The sequence below is a fragment of the Cyprinodon variegatus genome, unplaced genomic scaffold, assembly GCF_000732505.1.
Source record: "Cyprinodon variegatus isolate N-32 unplaced genomic scaffold, C_variegatus-1.0 Scaffold72, whole genome shotgun sequence".
Classification (NCBI taxonomy): domain Eukaryota; kingdom Metazoa; phylum Chordata; class Actinopteri; order Cyprinodontiformes; family Cyprinodontidae; genus Cyprinodon; species Cyprinodon variegatus.
Window position 1 is genome coordinate 213,880 of NW_015150525.1, and position 14,141 is coordinate 228,020.

The 14,141-nt window shown below is 36.9% G+C and overlaps 2 protein-coding genes across 6 annotated transcripts in view; both read right to left on the reverse strand.

The window, feature by feature from the left end:
- The window catches only part of LOC107083329 (period circadian protein homolog 3-like), a 32,420-nt gene extending 28,877 nt beyond the window's left edge, over positions 1-3,543 (reverse strand). For all 5 annotated transcript variants that reach the window (XM_015372464.1, XM_015372465.1, XM_015372467.1 and 2 more), the window contains exon 1: positions 3,406-3,543. The gene's annotated coding sequence lies outside the window, so the exon portion shown is untranslated. The remainder of the gene's footprint in view (positions 1-3,405) is intronic.
- A 3,911-nt stretch (positions 3,544-7,454) lies between these two features.
- Positions 7,455-14,141, reverse strand: part of vamp3 (vesicle associated membrane protein 3) — a 7,685-nt gene continuing 998 nt past the window's right edge. The window contains exons 2-5 of the mRNA XM_015372435.1: positions 12,272-12,350; positions 11,103-11,261; positions 10,915-10,966; positions 7,455-8,922 (exon numbers count right to left, since the gene is read on the reverse strand). Of these exons, the coding sequence (XP_015227921.1) occupies positions 8,906-8,922; positions 10,915-10,966; positions 11,103-11,261; positions 12,272-12,350 (307 nt within the window). The 3' untranslated portion in view covers positions 7,455-8,905. The remainder of the gene's footprint in view (positions 8,923-10,914; positions 10,967-11,102; positions 11,262-12,271; positions 12,351-14,141) is intronic.

The following is a 14,141-nucleotide window of genomic DNA, read 5'->3' on the forward strand; positions in this document are numbered from 1 at the left end:
GTCATCGTAGGTCACTCTAAATGCAAAGCGCTCCCATACAGCAGACCTATAAAGTGCTGATGGCGCGTCTTCCAACTCCTGTTCTTTCCCACTCGCCATTCCGACACAATTCTCCACAAGAAATGATTTTTTTCCCTGGTACACCCGGCTAAGCTGCTTCGCTGCTTCTTCTTGTTTACTACTGGTGGTTGGCTTCGTTCGCAGTACTGCCACCTTCTGCTCTGGAGTGTACACGCTTCGTCTATGAGAAAAAGGAGCAGCGCATGAACCCAGCGAAACACACGTGAACCGAACCGAGACAGTCGAACCGAACGGTTGGGACGGTTTTCATAAACTGTTCCATCCCTAATATATATATATATATATATATATATATATATATTAAAGAGAACAAACACATAAGACACTAAGAGGAAGGCTACGATGTTTTATTTACGCTGAAAAGAAAAAACATTGTAGATTACAGTGTAGATTTTTACCATTTATACCTGCTATGTTCTGAAACAGCTCAGAAATCAGTTTGATTTTAGTCATACTGATCACTTCTTGTATTAATTTGATACAAGAAGTTGTGGCATCAGCCTCTAGCTTTATTTTAGCCTATACATTAAGGAATTAAAAAGTCCAACTAATCAGACAATATGTTCTTTCCGTTTTATTTTTATCAGCTCCCAAGTCCTCTTCATTCCCGGGGGGCGCGGGATTAATATGCAGTACAGTGATTGGGATGATGTCTGTGTTAAATGTCACTGATGAATAACTCGGTCATTTAGAAACTCAGCAATCCTTTGCCACGTCCTGCAGGCTCTCTTTCATGCCACCACCGTGTTGGACTTTTCATTTAGATCTCCGTATTTCTGCATTCTTCATATTTTTGTTCCCCAGAGGAGATATATAGCGCTCTTGTTAGCTACATGTTGGTCATTGGTTCATACAGTACAGATATATGTAGTCTAGACTGGTTTTACTGGAGTTGGACAAACACTAAAAACAACAGGAAGAACAGAGGTTAAAACAGGGGGCCTCTAGATTAGATCACTTCTGGATGAGTCATAGAAATACACTTTAGATTATGTTGCCATCTGTGTGTACAGAACAAGTCGGTAAGGACAATGTGATCTTCCGTGTCATTCTCTTCATTTTTAGCTTAATTACTAAGGCTTTCTCTTATGTTTTTGCTGAAATTTACAGCCCCAAAAAATTAAGATGAAATGAGTCTATTCTCACTGAATGTCCCTGTGTTCAGCTTATGTTTACTGGTATATTTGGATCATCTGAATACTTTTTATTGGATTCTTAGTCTAAGCTTAAATCCATTTTAGACAAGGAGTTGGTGCTAACATAAACCATAACCAGCTATATATAAACACATATTTAGATTCATAATAATAAAGGCTATAATGTAGCCACAAAGTTAGAAATTAAAAAGGTTTATTGCTCAGAGAGCAACAAAATGTAATGCATGTTCATATTCATCATTGGTGTATTATTTGTCCTAAAGGATCTCAAAAAGTAGGAAATAACATGAATAGACCATGAGTAAGACCATCTTCATTAGTTTAAATGGAAAGTTTAAATTTCGTTTACGCTCTGTTTATGTCCAATACTAGTAAAACATATCTACAGGAGCCATCTGTTTAAGTTCCGTCAGTTAACATTCAGGATTTGTACCTAAACTCTGACAAAATAATGTACAATATGTGCTTTCAAAATGAGTAAGGCAGGAGGTGGAGGACCAGCAAGGGCCAGACTTATAAAACCAACATAGGGAAAAAAATCTAAGAATGTTAGTCAGCTGTTCATTTATCAACATATCTAAGTGTGTTCCTGAAAATCTTATCATAAAACAGTTAGTAAATGAAGAGACTGAGTAGATATAGCATTTACATGTCTACGTTCTGTAAATACATATATACAAATCTTGAAAACTTAAGATTTCAGATTGATAGAACAAACACAAATAACATAATAGGAGTATCTTAAATTTTTGGAAAATAATTAAAAGTATTTTAGTATTTTAGGTTTTATGAATTAATCTTTAAATGTATAAATTCGTCCCACTGTGGAACAAAAAAAAAAAAATATTATACTATTTTATTTACCAATTTTTATTTTGTTTTTCTTATAAATTTTTACTGGGTAGTAAAAAATTTTTTGTCCCCTCAAAAGGAGTGTTCAAATTGTCAACATTAATCTCTTCTAAAATGTTCCAAATCAACATATAGTGACTTATATGGAAGAGGATTAGGGCCACTAAAAAAATAAAAACGTTAACTGATTTTTTTTTTTTATTATTTCAGTACAATATGAGAAAAAAGTCAGACTTCTGAGATTAAAGTCAGAATTCTGACTTTTTTCTCATATTGAACTAAAATGAGTTGACTTTTTTCCAGTGGCCTTAATCCTTTTCCATAGACTTAAAATGTGTAACACTATAGGAAAATATATTGCATGAGATCGGTTCCATGTGTTTTAGAATCCATACAGCACACCTAATCTAGAAATAATAGGATAATGTACAGATCACAACATCCTAAAACCACCAAAAACAGTTTGTTCTCAAAAACATTTTGTACCAGTCCGTATTGTACTAGTCCTCGGCTTATAGGCCCATGGGTCTCTACATATTGTAGGACAATGTCAACACATCTGAACTGGAGTGGGCACCCTGCCCCAATCTTTAAGAATCCTAATGACGCCTCTGATTTACACCAACAAATATAATAATACAAAACACAACAACTTAAAACAACAAAAACACAGATTTGAGGTCCCAATCGCCCCTCCCATGGAGAACCCACTGACCCTAATAGCGCCCACTCGTCTCTGCTAGATACGTGCAGCGAGACATGTAAAAAAAAAAAAAAAAAAATACAAATACATTTAATGCTTTAATTAATGCCTTTTGATTTTGTCTTAAGTCAACATAATAATATTTGTCCCAAATGCTACCTAATAATAACCGTATATATTTATTTTCAGTATAACTAAAATATTCTCAGAAAATATTACTTAACCTGCGATGTTCCAAGCAAATATTTCACATACAAACTTAAAATCAACTGTTAATGCTTAGGGTTAGCATCTGAATGGCGTTATAATCACAAAGGTTCAATGTATCGATGATTCTGACTGCTAGCAAAGACAACGCATCTCGTTAGCAGCAGACATGTTATTTAGCTTAAATATTAAACCAAATATTAAACCTTTATTCGTTGTCTTCAGTGACGGACATCCAACAGAAGTTGCATATCACCGTCTTAACACCATGTAATAAAATAAAGCGGTTAAATTACTTTTGTTTACATATATTACCTGCTGTTGGGATGCAGCGTTTAGCTAGCTTTTCTAGTTAGCCAACTATTTAAACTAATTTAGATTCATTTATTTAGAGGAAAAAATTACCTGGTGCGATCCACGAGAGTCTTGCGTGTGATAATCCAAAACTTAGGCGTCCAAAAAATTAATTCTACAGCCGGTATAAAGTGAGTATTTTTTTAGTTGTTTTCCAGTTACGCGTCGTATAACGTCATCTAATGCAAACCTTTTGACACAAATGTGCAACGTGAGCCCGGGCATACGGTAGCCCCGCCCTGCTTGCGCTGATTGGACAGGCGGGATTTGAATCTCTCGTTTGATTGGACGAGTGGGCGTGTCTCACACCTCGACTTGTCAGGGACTCGCGGTTGACTCACGTGTATCCCCATGTTATACAACAGAGAGACAACAAGCCAGAGAAGACTGCGCAAGCATTTTTGATTAACCCCGATCTGGCCCATTCGATCCTTTAAAATTAAAATAAAGAATAGCCTTCATAGTTTTCACATCTCAACACCTTTTTAAATGGATTTTTTTATACATTTATTTTCCATCTTAAAATACTTTATTATTTAATTTAACATAATCCTAAACCATAAGGGGGAAATACTCATTGAAAAATGCATCATAAGATGCTACATAATACATTTATTTTCCATCTTAAAATGCTTTCTTATTTATTTTAACATAAGGGGGAATTACACATTGGAAAAGAAAAACAGAAGATGCTACCTAATACATTTATTTTCCATCTTAAAATGCTTTATAATTTATTTTAACATAATCCTAAACACTAAGGGGGAATTACACATTGAAAAATACAACAGAAGATGGTACCTAAAAAAGGATAATCTCTTTAGCTTCAGACAGGACAATCAAATCAAGGCTTTTTAGGGGCCCTAGATACTTTAAATATACAAGGTGAGATTGAATAAGCAACCATATGAAATAAACTACTTTGGTTAATTTAGACCAATATTACTGACCTCTCTGGACAACGTGCATGATGCCAAGGAGTGGCAGTTCTCGACCAAATTTACCTGGGGGGCCAGTATTTTATTATGGGGGCACATTAAAAAAATAATAATAATAATAAAACAAAGCAAAATGTTTTGTTTGAAACATTAAACATTATGTAAAAATTACCTGAAATTGTCATTGCATTTACATATGTGTTATAATTGGTTTACTTCCTCTAATAATCAGTTATATTTTCATAAGCAAATATTTTAATATTAGTTTATACATAAGGCTGTAAAGCGCCATGACAGTCTGCCATCTTGAAAGTACATATGCGGCACGTTAACTGAATATTAATGTGTTTCCCCTTGCTGGCGGTTCAGTTTGATTTAGAGGCGGCTGTGAAGATCATTTGAGTTGATATAATTCTGTTTTATGCAGACAATAAACCAACAACTATGCATATGCTGCATGTGCGGGGTCCTGCACATGCAGCAAGGGCACAAGAAACAGTTTCACGATCCACAAGAAAGCCAAACAGTGAACATTAAAGACAACAAAACCAGAGGGATCAAAAAACAAGGATAAACATTGGGCAAGCCTTCTCTAGGTGGAAGAAGCTAAAGAAGGAGAAAAATTATAAAAGGGGCGCAGAAGTCACCATATTTCTCTTTGAAAAGTGAGTGAACTTTGATTCCTAAATTAGCATAAAGCCAAGTTTTTCCATTGTTTATTAAACGGTGTTGCTCATTACCATAGAAATCATAAAAGTAGAACCTGCAAATATTTACCAATCTTGGTGCAAAATTGTAGGTTTACATGGGTTTAGCAGCTTTCAAAGCGGTGGTGAACAGCAGCTTTTTGTCACAGTAAATGCTAGCTTGTAGAAAATTCACTTTGGATGACATAGTTACATCTATGTTCTCAAGGCTTTTTAACACGGAGAGCTAAGACAACGGCTGCCTCAAAATCCTGTTTGAGGCAGTGACGCAGTTTTTGATGTCAGTTTGAGCAAAATACCCCATTTAACCACTAGATGGCAGTTATTCTTACACACTATACCTTTAACTGAACCAGAGACATTAGCAAGCCATGTTCTCCTATCTCAATATGATTAAAGCTAAATGTGCAACAACTTGGGGCGTGCTTCGGTGGTGCAGTGGTTAGCGTGCACGACCCATGTATGGAAGTCTTAGGTAATATCTCTCCCTCTCTCGTACCCTGTCAGCCCAGTGTACAAAAAAAATCAAGACCCTTGTGCTGTAAAAACCTCAATAATAACAATCTTCTGGCTAAAGCCACAACCCCCGAGCACCGACCTTTGGTAGGAAAGAGTTAAGGAAGTGATGGGAATGGAAAAAATAACAGCAAAATCACAGTTTAAAGATAAATTGTTCCAAAAGACATGGGCACCTGAACTTATGGAGAGAGAAAAACCTTAATTGCTCTGGAACTTTAACTGTAATAATTTTCATCTTTGGAATGGATAGGAATACAGAACGTGTATGGATTGACATATTAAAGTGTTCTCTCTAAATTTTTTGTATTTGTTTTTCTTAATTATTTGTATTTGTCTTGGCTTCTGTAATTTGTTTTGTTTGTATTTATAAATCAACACCTTTGGGAAAGGAAAATGTAAACAATTTATGAAATTCTGTAAAGAAATGGTTTATGCCTTACCAAATAAAAAAGAATTGAAAAAAAAAAAACTCAAAACAACTTAATTTTTAAATTGATAAAATAAAACTGTTGATATAGAAAAACCTGAAATGACTAGAAACACTCATGATCCCAAGTATGGTGGGAAATTAACACTACAAATTAGCTTAAAACTCCACGATCCCCACATTTGGACATGGTGGTGGCAGTATCATACTATGGGGCTGCATTTTTAGCAGACAGGGAAACAGTTTAAAGCTAATGGTAAAATGACTAGAGCTAAATATGAAATTCTGAAAGACAACCCGTTTGAGGTCAAAGAAGAAAAATGAATGTTCTAGAATTATCCAGTTGAAGTGCAGACCTGAATTTGATTGAGAAAAAAAAACTATCATCTGCATAGATATCAATGTGTGATATGTTGGAAAGAAGTCATGTAGGGTATTTAGCAAACATCGGGGAAAACTATAGGAAATTAACCCCTGATCACACCATCCTCATCAAGGAAAATGCTGAAGACAGCTACATGTTCAAATATTTTGCCCCATCCGGTAGATGGAACGTAGTGGGAGTAAATACGGAGGCGGATGATGGTAAATATGTGGTTATCTTGAAAAACCTGTTAAAGGTTGCAAAACAGTTGAAACTCGGATGTTCACCTTTCAGAGACAAAAACTAAAACACACTAAGCAAGAGCAACAATCCTGGCTGCACAGCCATATCTAAAGTAAGATTGTTCAAAGATTATAAAGACCAAAGTTTCATACTTATGACAATCTATAACAAACCAATACTAATAGATGTTTAGATATACTCTAAAGTTGCTGAGATTTACCAGGATATCGAGGCACAGTCATGCCTCTAGGAAGCAGGTCAAACTGAGTCATCAGATACCCTCTTCTGGTTTGAGGACCTCAGGGTCCTTTCTTTGCCTTTTAAAGGTGACCTACTGCTGTCGGCTTCTTGGAGCCATGACCCTCAGCTTGTACTGGAGTGTAGTGCAGCTCAGAGTTAACCAGCTAGGATCGGCGTCCTGTAGCCAGGTGATGAACTGCTCCGCCTTGGTTGGGGGTCAGTCAGTCAAAGCTTCAAAAGGAGTTTAGAAACCTGGGTGTCAGTTCAGTGGAGGGATTATATATCCAAAGGAACAGATATCTAAACAACTGAAGCGATACAGGAGAGGAACGGCTGGGATTCGCTCTCAAGAACTACTTCCTCTGCGACCTGAAGATGAACAATAACACTATACCTCTCCATCTAATCTGACTGGATTCAAGCTATCATGCAAAGAATAACGGATAAGGAATTTAGGTCTGTAGACACAAAGAACTAGCAGAGCTACATGCTAAAATATTTAAAACCTCTTTTTTTAGTGTACATACTGCTTGATGGTATTACAAGGCATTAAAATATTTCACTTACTAGACATAAGACAGGAAACCGTTTTAATCATTAGAAATTTCAATGGATATTTGATATGGTGAGAAAAAGAAATAGAAGTGTTTTTATATAAATTTTATCTGTTTTATTCAAGCAACTGTTTTTTAGGGTCACAAAGTACAATTGCACTTTTCCAAAGAAAAAAAAACCCAGCATGTATTTATAAGGCTTAAAAGTTATAGGATGTTAGATTTCTGTGTAAAGAGAGAGCATGGCTTACTGTATGCAATAAAATTATTATTCATAAACAACAAAAAGCCAAAATTATACATGGATTTTGTACAATCATGGATGCACTGAGAGGCAACGTTAAATTAGCACAATATTCGGAAAATGCCAAAAAAGTCAATGGAAAATAACACACGAATAAGAAAACTAAATCCAGTGTTGTGTAGCATATAATACAATGTCATGTATTAATTTTCAGCTGCAGTAAGAAAAGCCATGAAAATACATCTAAGCATTAGATTAATTCTACATATTACGCATGCAAATAAAAGCTATTTTACACAAAATCTAAAGTATCTAATGCGAGGAGTACATTAAATTATCAGGTGAAACTGACAGGAGAGTTACATAGAGGTTAAGTTCAGCTGTCTATAGCAAAGGGTAGTTTTTGTTTGAGTATTTAGAAGGCACATACGTTTTGCTGGCTGGAACAAATGATAAGACTGTGGTTGTTGGTATTTGGCCGTTTTCATTTGGGACACCCTTAAGGCATTGGTCTAAATCTACATCTACTTTAATCACTGTCCTTGAGCATAACACGAAGCAATTTTTATAAAAACATCTCTGAGAGCCTCCAAGTGAGAAAACCCACCTGATAACAACGTTTATGCTTATTTTGAGGCAGTTTGGTCTTTTTTTTGTTTTTGCATTAAGGCACTTATCTAAACATAAACATGCAAGTGCCAAGGAGAAAATTTGAGTAAATTTAGGATCAAGTTTCTAACTAAATAACATGTTTATTTCAATCACCTTAGATCAATTGTTTTCAGTTTCTACAATGAGTAACTTAACTATGTGCAAAAACACAAAACAGGTATTAAATCACACAAGTCCATTGTAACAAATGAAAAAAAAAAATCTGACTATATATTGAAGAAAAAAAAAAGAAACATAAAAATACTGGTAATAACTGTTTGAAAAGAAAAAAACCTTTATGTAGTAGAAAAGGGGTTTGGCAAACTCTAACAAAGACCCCAAAGGCACATTTTTTAGCCTGGCACCCAAAATCATTAATATATATAATATAATAATATAAGCAGACAGTTTAAAACAATTCCTTCGCTTCTATTCTCAAGAAAAAAAACTTGTGTGTGTGTGTGTAAGTGTAGGTCACAGAGGTTAAACTGGAGTTTTAACACGATCCTCTGCAAATACACGGAAACACACACATAAACACCCAAATCAAGGAGAAGAGAGGAAGATCGGTGGAGGTGAATAACGTGAGCATTTGGATTCTTTCTCAGACACTTGACGAACACATGTTGCCTGATCCTCCAATCCTCCGCGGTCTGTTGCCATTTTAAGAGCAGCTCCAAACTGTAAAGAGAATGAGCACTCGATAAGAAACAATTTTAAAAACATTCTCAGTAAATTCCTAGTGTTTCGCAAAGAGAAAGGCAATGCTGAGTATTAATGGATTTGGTTTCAAATATCCATCTTTATTTATAAAACCATTCATACCTTCTATTTCTTTTTACATTTCATCACAATACAATTGTGCAAGCGTATATAAATTGTATTAATTTGTATCCTCATTAAGTCAAACTCGTTAAAAAAAGTGAAGAAAATTGAAAGACCAAGGGTTTGGACGGGTCTCATCAAGCATTTGTACATCTAAAAACTTCTTAACATCATATACCCCATTTACACTACCCTTGAAAAACCAATCAATGGCGAGACCGGTCCGAGCTTGGATCAGTTAACCAGGCCGAGCTCGGTTCTGACGACCGTTTCCACATCACGCTATCTCGGTTCCTCGACTCCTCGCCTCCTAGTGACGATCTGCGGTATTACTGCCAGTATTGAAGGAGGAAATCAAGCAGTTGGTGGCGGTAATGCACCAAAAGTTGTTTGCCAACCGCCATAAAACACAGGAAGAAGAAGACGAAGAAGGAGGGTATCAAACATGTCAAAATGGCGGCGCCCGTTACATTCAGAAAGTTATGCTTGATAATTATTGCTGTACGTCGGTGTTTGCGGAGGGTCAGGCGAAGACGGCAACCTTTCGTGGATTTACTTGAGAAAGTCAGCATAACTTAGTTGTTGTTCTTCTGTTTTGTGTTGGTTGGCAAACAACTTCTGGAGGCGCATTACCGCCACCTACTGGAATGGAGTGTGAATCGGGATGTGCAGCCAGACGGAGATGACGCGTTCTGCTCATGCGCTCTTGTTATCAGAGAACCGAGCCAGGGAAAAACCGAGCCGAGCCCACTTCTGGAACTGGTCTGCAGTTAGCGCGGTTCGGTTGTGTCTAGCTCGGTTCAGTTCAGTTTCCATTTACACAATAAGTTATCTCAGTTACTGAGCTCGGACCGGTCTCGGCACGGTTTTTCAAGGGTAGTGTAAATGGGGTAATAGCTGAAAGGCACACCAAATGAAGAGCATCTCTGATCATTTTAATGTTTAACTACACATCAGATATGGACGATGTGGTGGAAAATGAACACTGCAAGTTAGCTTAAAACTCCACCATACCCACATTTGAAGATGGTGAATATAAAAGTTGAATGTAGAATTCTAAAATAAAACCTGTTTTAGGTCCAAGAGGACTAATTATGTTTTAGAATGATCCACGATTTTTTTTTTAAATCAAGATTTTTTTCTGCACCAAAGCCCATCTTGGGTTTCCATAGGTAAGCATAACATCAGTTAATATGTTTATTAGACATGTACTCATAGCTGATAAAAGATTGGAAAGTAATGTCTGCTTTGTCAAAGGAGGGGGAAGTATGTAAATTGCTAAATATCAAAGATTACATTTTTAAAGCCATATTTTTCCTGGCCGTATATCCAAGCCACTATGCTGTAGAGAGGAGTGGGAAGTACACTCCTGACCCTGCCTCAAGTCTACTGGTTTGGCTCCATCCATATTCCCATCAACTCTAACCCCCATCTTTCCAATTGGCAAAAGACTAGAATACCCACAGCATGATGCAGCCACCACTATGTTATTTTTCTTTTTAAGATATTCTTGGGTTAAAATTTAGTTTCAGTTTGCTTGTTGTATTCAAGAAGGAGAAAGTTTTGAATAGTATCTATAGCGAACTTATATTTTGCACAGCTGGGCTCTCTTTAATAATTATGTGATCAAAATATAAGGTCTTCCTTGAAAACTGATATAAAATCCTATTTCTATTCTACTTTTCCTTTTGCATAAAACATAATTTAGTTGTAACCTGAGCAAAGAAATAGCAAAGGTATAAAAGCCTTAATGAGGTACTTCTTAAATGCTTTTATAGCTTAAATTAGCTTGAAAGCATTTGAAACTTTACACAACCGTGTTCACAAGTTCTTTGTCTTTATACTCACTAATAATGATGATGATGATGATCACTACAACAGCTATCAAGATAGCCCACATCTGAAAGAAAAAGGTGACAAAATATTGACACAAAATAAAAACAAAATCTTTATTTAAAACATTAATTTTAATGTGGTCAAATAAGGCTTATCAAAATTCTACAGTTGCTGAATTAAATTTTAGACCGGTAGCCTACCTTGCAGTTCTTCCACCAGAACTTCCGTTTCAGTTTGGCCGCACTGGTCTCAAACTGGGAAGCTCCAGCTTGCAGTGCATCTGCTCTATCATCCAGTTCAGACAATTTCTGATCACGTTCCAGTACTTTGTCCACATTAACACGCATAATATCCACTACCTGCACAACAAAAAATAAATAAATAAACATATGTACAATCTTTATGTGGATATAGAGAATAGAAAATCCCTTTTAATGTCTCACAATGGGGAAATTCTGGTGTTTCTATAACACACCATCTGATATTTGGAGACGTTAATCTTTATCATTGATAAAAGTAAACAACAAAAGAAGATGTTTAGGAATGTGCACGTGTGTTAACGTAAAAATGATGATATAACTAAGCTAGTTAAACATCCTGTGGCAATGCAGCCTAACAAACAACAATCAAGACATATCCCATCTTGCATGTAAAGGTACGTCACACAAAGCTGATCTTACTGCGAGTTCACTAAAAGTCAAACAAACATCTGTATGCGCACACCAAGTCACACACTGCACGTAACCCACATGTTCCACTGATCCACAAAGCTCACTACTGCCCCACCTCCCACAGCTGAGCTGCACGGTAGAGGAGTGAATAAGCTCATGCAGGCCTTACATAAGGGCAGAGATGAAGATTATATAAACCTCTAAGAACCAATTGGAAGCTCTGTGTGGCAGACGGAGGTTAAAGGTCCGGGTGGGAGGTGGGAGAAATGAGAAACACTAAGGAAGAGTATTAACAAGCTACTTCTCCACCTGATGACCTTATGTGAATAGAAGCTGATTCCCTGAATTTCTTTGGTCCCGAGAACAGTAACGCAGAGGTAGAACGTTACGGAAAAAAACAGATTCAGGGTGGTTAATCAAAGCAGTGATGCCAAGGGTTATGCAAGTTTCTGCAACAGAATCACCAGGGGAAAGGGGAGGGGCTGGTGCTTGGTCGCTAGGTGACACCATTCATCAAGGCTGAGTTTATATTCAATATTTGCTTTGAACTAGAAAGAAATAGGAAGCTTTACCTAAAAAGCCTAATTTCAGCCTTTTGGTTCAAAAAGCAGCAAGCGGAGAAACAGTGATAAGTAAGTTTTTAACAAATAAGTCCCTTTTTGATTCTTCAATGTGTGAGGAACCAAACTATAACTTACCTCATCCACTTGAGCCTGCGTCTGCTGCAAGCGCTTGTTGCTCGACGCTGTAGCAGAACCTTCTGGACCAGGGGATGACCTGATGAATTGATTAAAACATGTCTATAAAAAGGCTGTGGTAAGCCTGGTGGTCCAGCTAAAGGTTAACAGTTTTTTCCATATCTCACCCGTGCTGACAGACAACCCTATTTAGAGATGGCTCGCTCCTTCTTTAAACAAATAATCCAGCAATTTATCAAAATTAATTTTCACAGCCAGGCATCTAGAACAAAATCTGGGTGGATTTGAAGTCCTGCTTAGGATTAAGTTTAAAGCTCAAAAGACAGCAGATTCTCAGTGCTACAGGAACCAAAGCAGCTAGTTGAGATAAAGACTTGGTTTATCTTTCCTAAGTTGTTAATGCTGCTAAAGACATGTGGTTAGAGTCAATATAAAACCCTCAAGCAAACCAAATCAATCCATTTTGTTTGTTCTAGTCATAATTTGGGTCGTAGGTTTAAAGACCACCATATAACCATCCATAAGGGTAATACTGAAGCTTTCCTACGTGTAGCATGGAGCATATTGTGCCTTACATAAATCAGAGCGGTCTCTTTATCAACAACCCTGAAACCTGAGCCAATACATACACAAGACTACTGCAGGTCTACGGAAAATATACAAGAGAACTAAAAAACATGGAATAATATCAAAATTATATAGTAAATACAAAATATAGCATAATAACTGAGTTGGACGTATTGTATCAATGAACATGAGACATCCACCACTGAGAATGGAGATGTGTTTGATTTAACTACAATGCAGATCTATTCTGGGACCTGTTGGTACCTTTTCATGCAGCCACATGCTCTATATCAGGGGTAACCAATAAAAAAATCAGCAGGGTCCGAGTAAAGATCATCATCAACCAGTAAATGTCCGGAGACATTTTTAATTATAATCTGTTACTTAAAACAGAACTTAAAACTGAAATAAAAGGAGGTTATTTATGCACCCATGTTATACATTGAATTTTTAAATAAAAAAACGATGAAACGAGTATCGCAAGAGTATCGATTCATGTTTTTTTTTCCTCTGGTCTATTTTTATCCATTTGCTCCTGGGTGTAATTCTCCCTCCAGTGCTGCGGTGGCGCTAAACCTATTTTGCCCTCCTACCTCGCTTCCTGGTTATACTTTTACAGCAGTGTGTTGCAGTAAGCTTGACACAGACATTTTTGATTTATGCTAAATATGGTCTGTGCTATACACTGTGGGTCTAGATACGGCCGAGAGGAAGTGGGGGCGAGTTTGTCCGGCAACGGAGGGACATGAGGGCCAAAAAGAGCGGAGATCCAGGGGGAAAAAGGTTCCCAGCGTTCTCGCGCACCTCACTCTTCTAGCGGGTCAAACTTCACAAGTTGTTTTCCGCAATTTCAGTCATAAAAGCAAAACAAGCCGGCCTCCTGTCTGCGGCACTGTTAGCGGTCAGCTACAATTTGGATGGGTTGGGTCTGGATTAGCCAGCAGGTGGGTCTGGATCCGGACCGCGGTCCGTTAATCCGTAACTTCTGATATTTGTTGACATCTTTACTGCAATTTTTATGTTATAATTTCCAATGGATTACCTGGTTACAAGTGGCAGTTGGTGGGTCTAAGAAGTATTGGTGAGATAGGTTATGTTTACAAATGTGTATCTAACCAGCTGGTTTGTTAATAGTTAATAATTTTAGTACAGTGAGATTTTTCTCAAGATTGTGGAAACATTGGCGTCATCACTTATTTGTGGCTCAGTGACTGTCATGCTTCTTTTTGTTTTCTTTTTCTTTTGTTTTTACTATGGACCTCTTTTGTGTCTGAAATAAAGATTGATTGATTGATTGATTGAT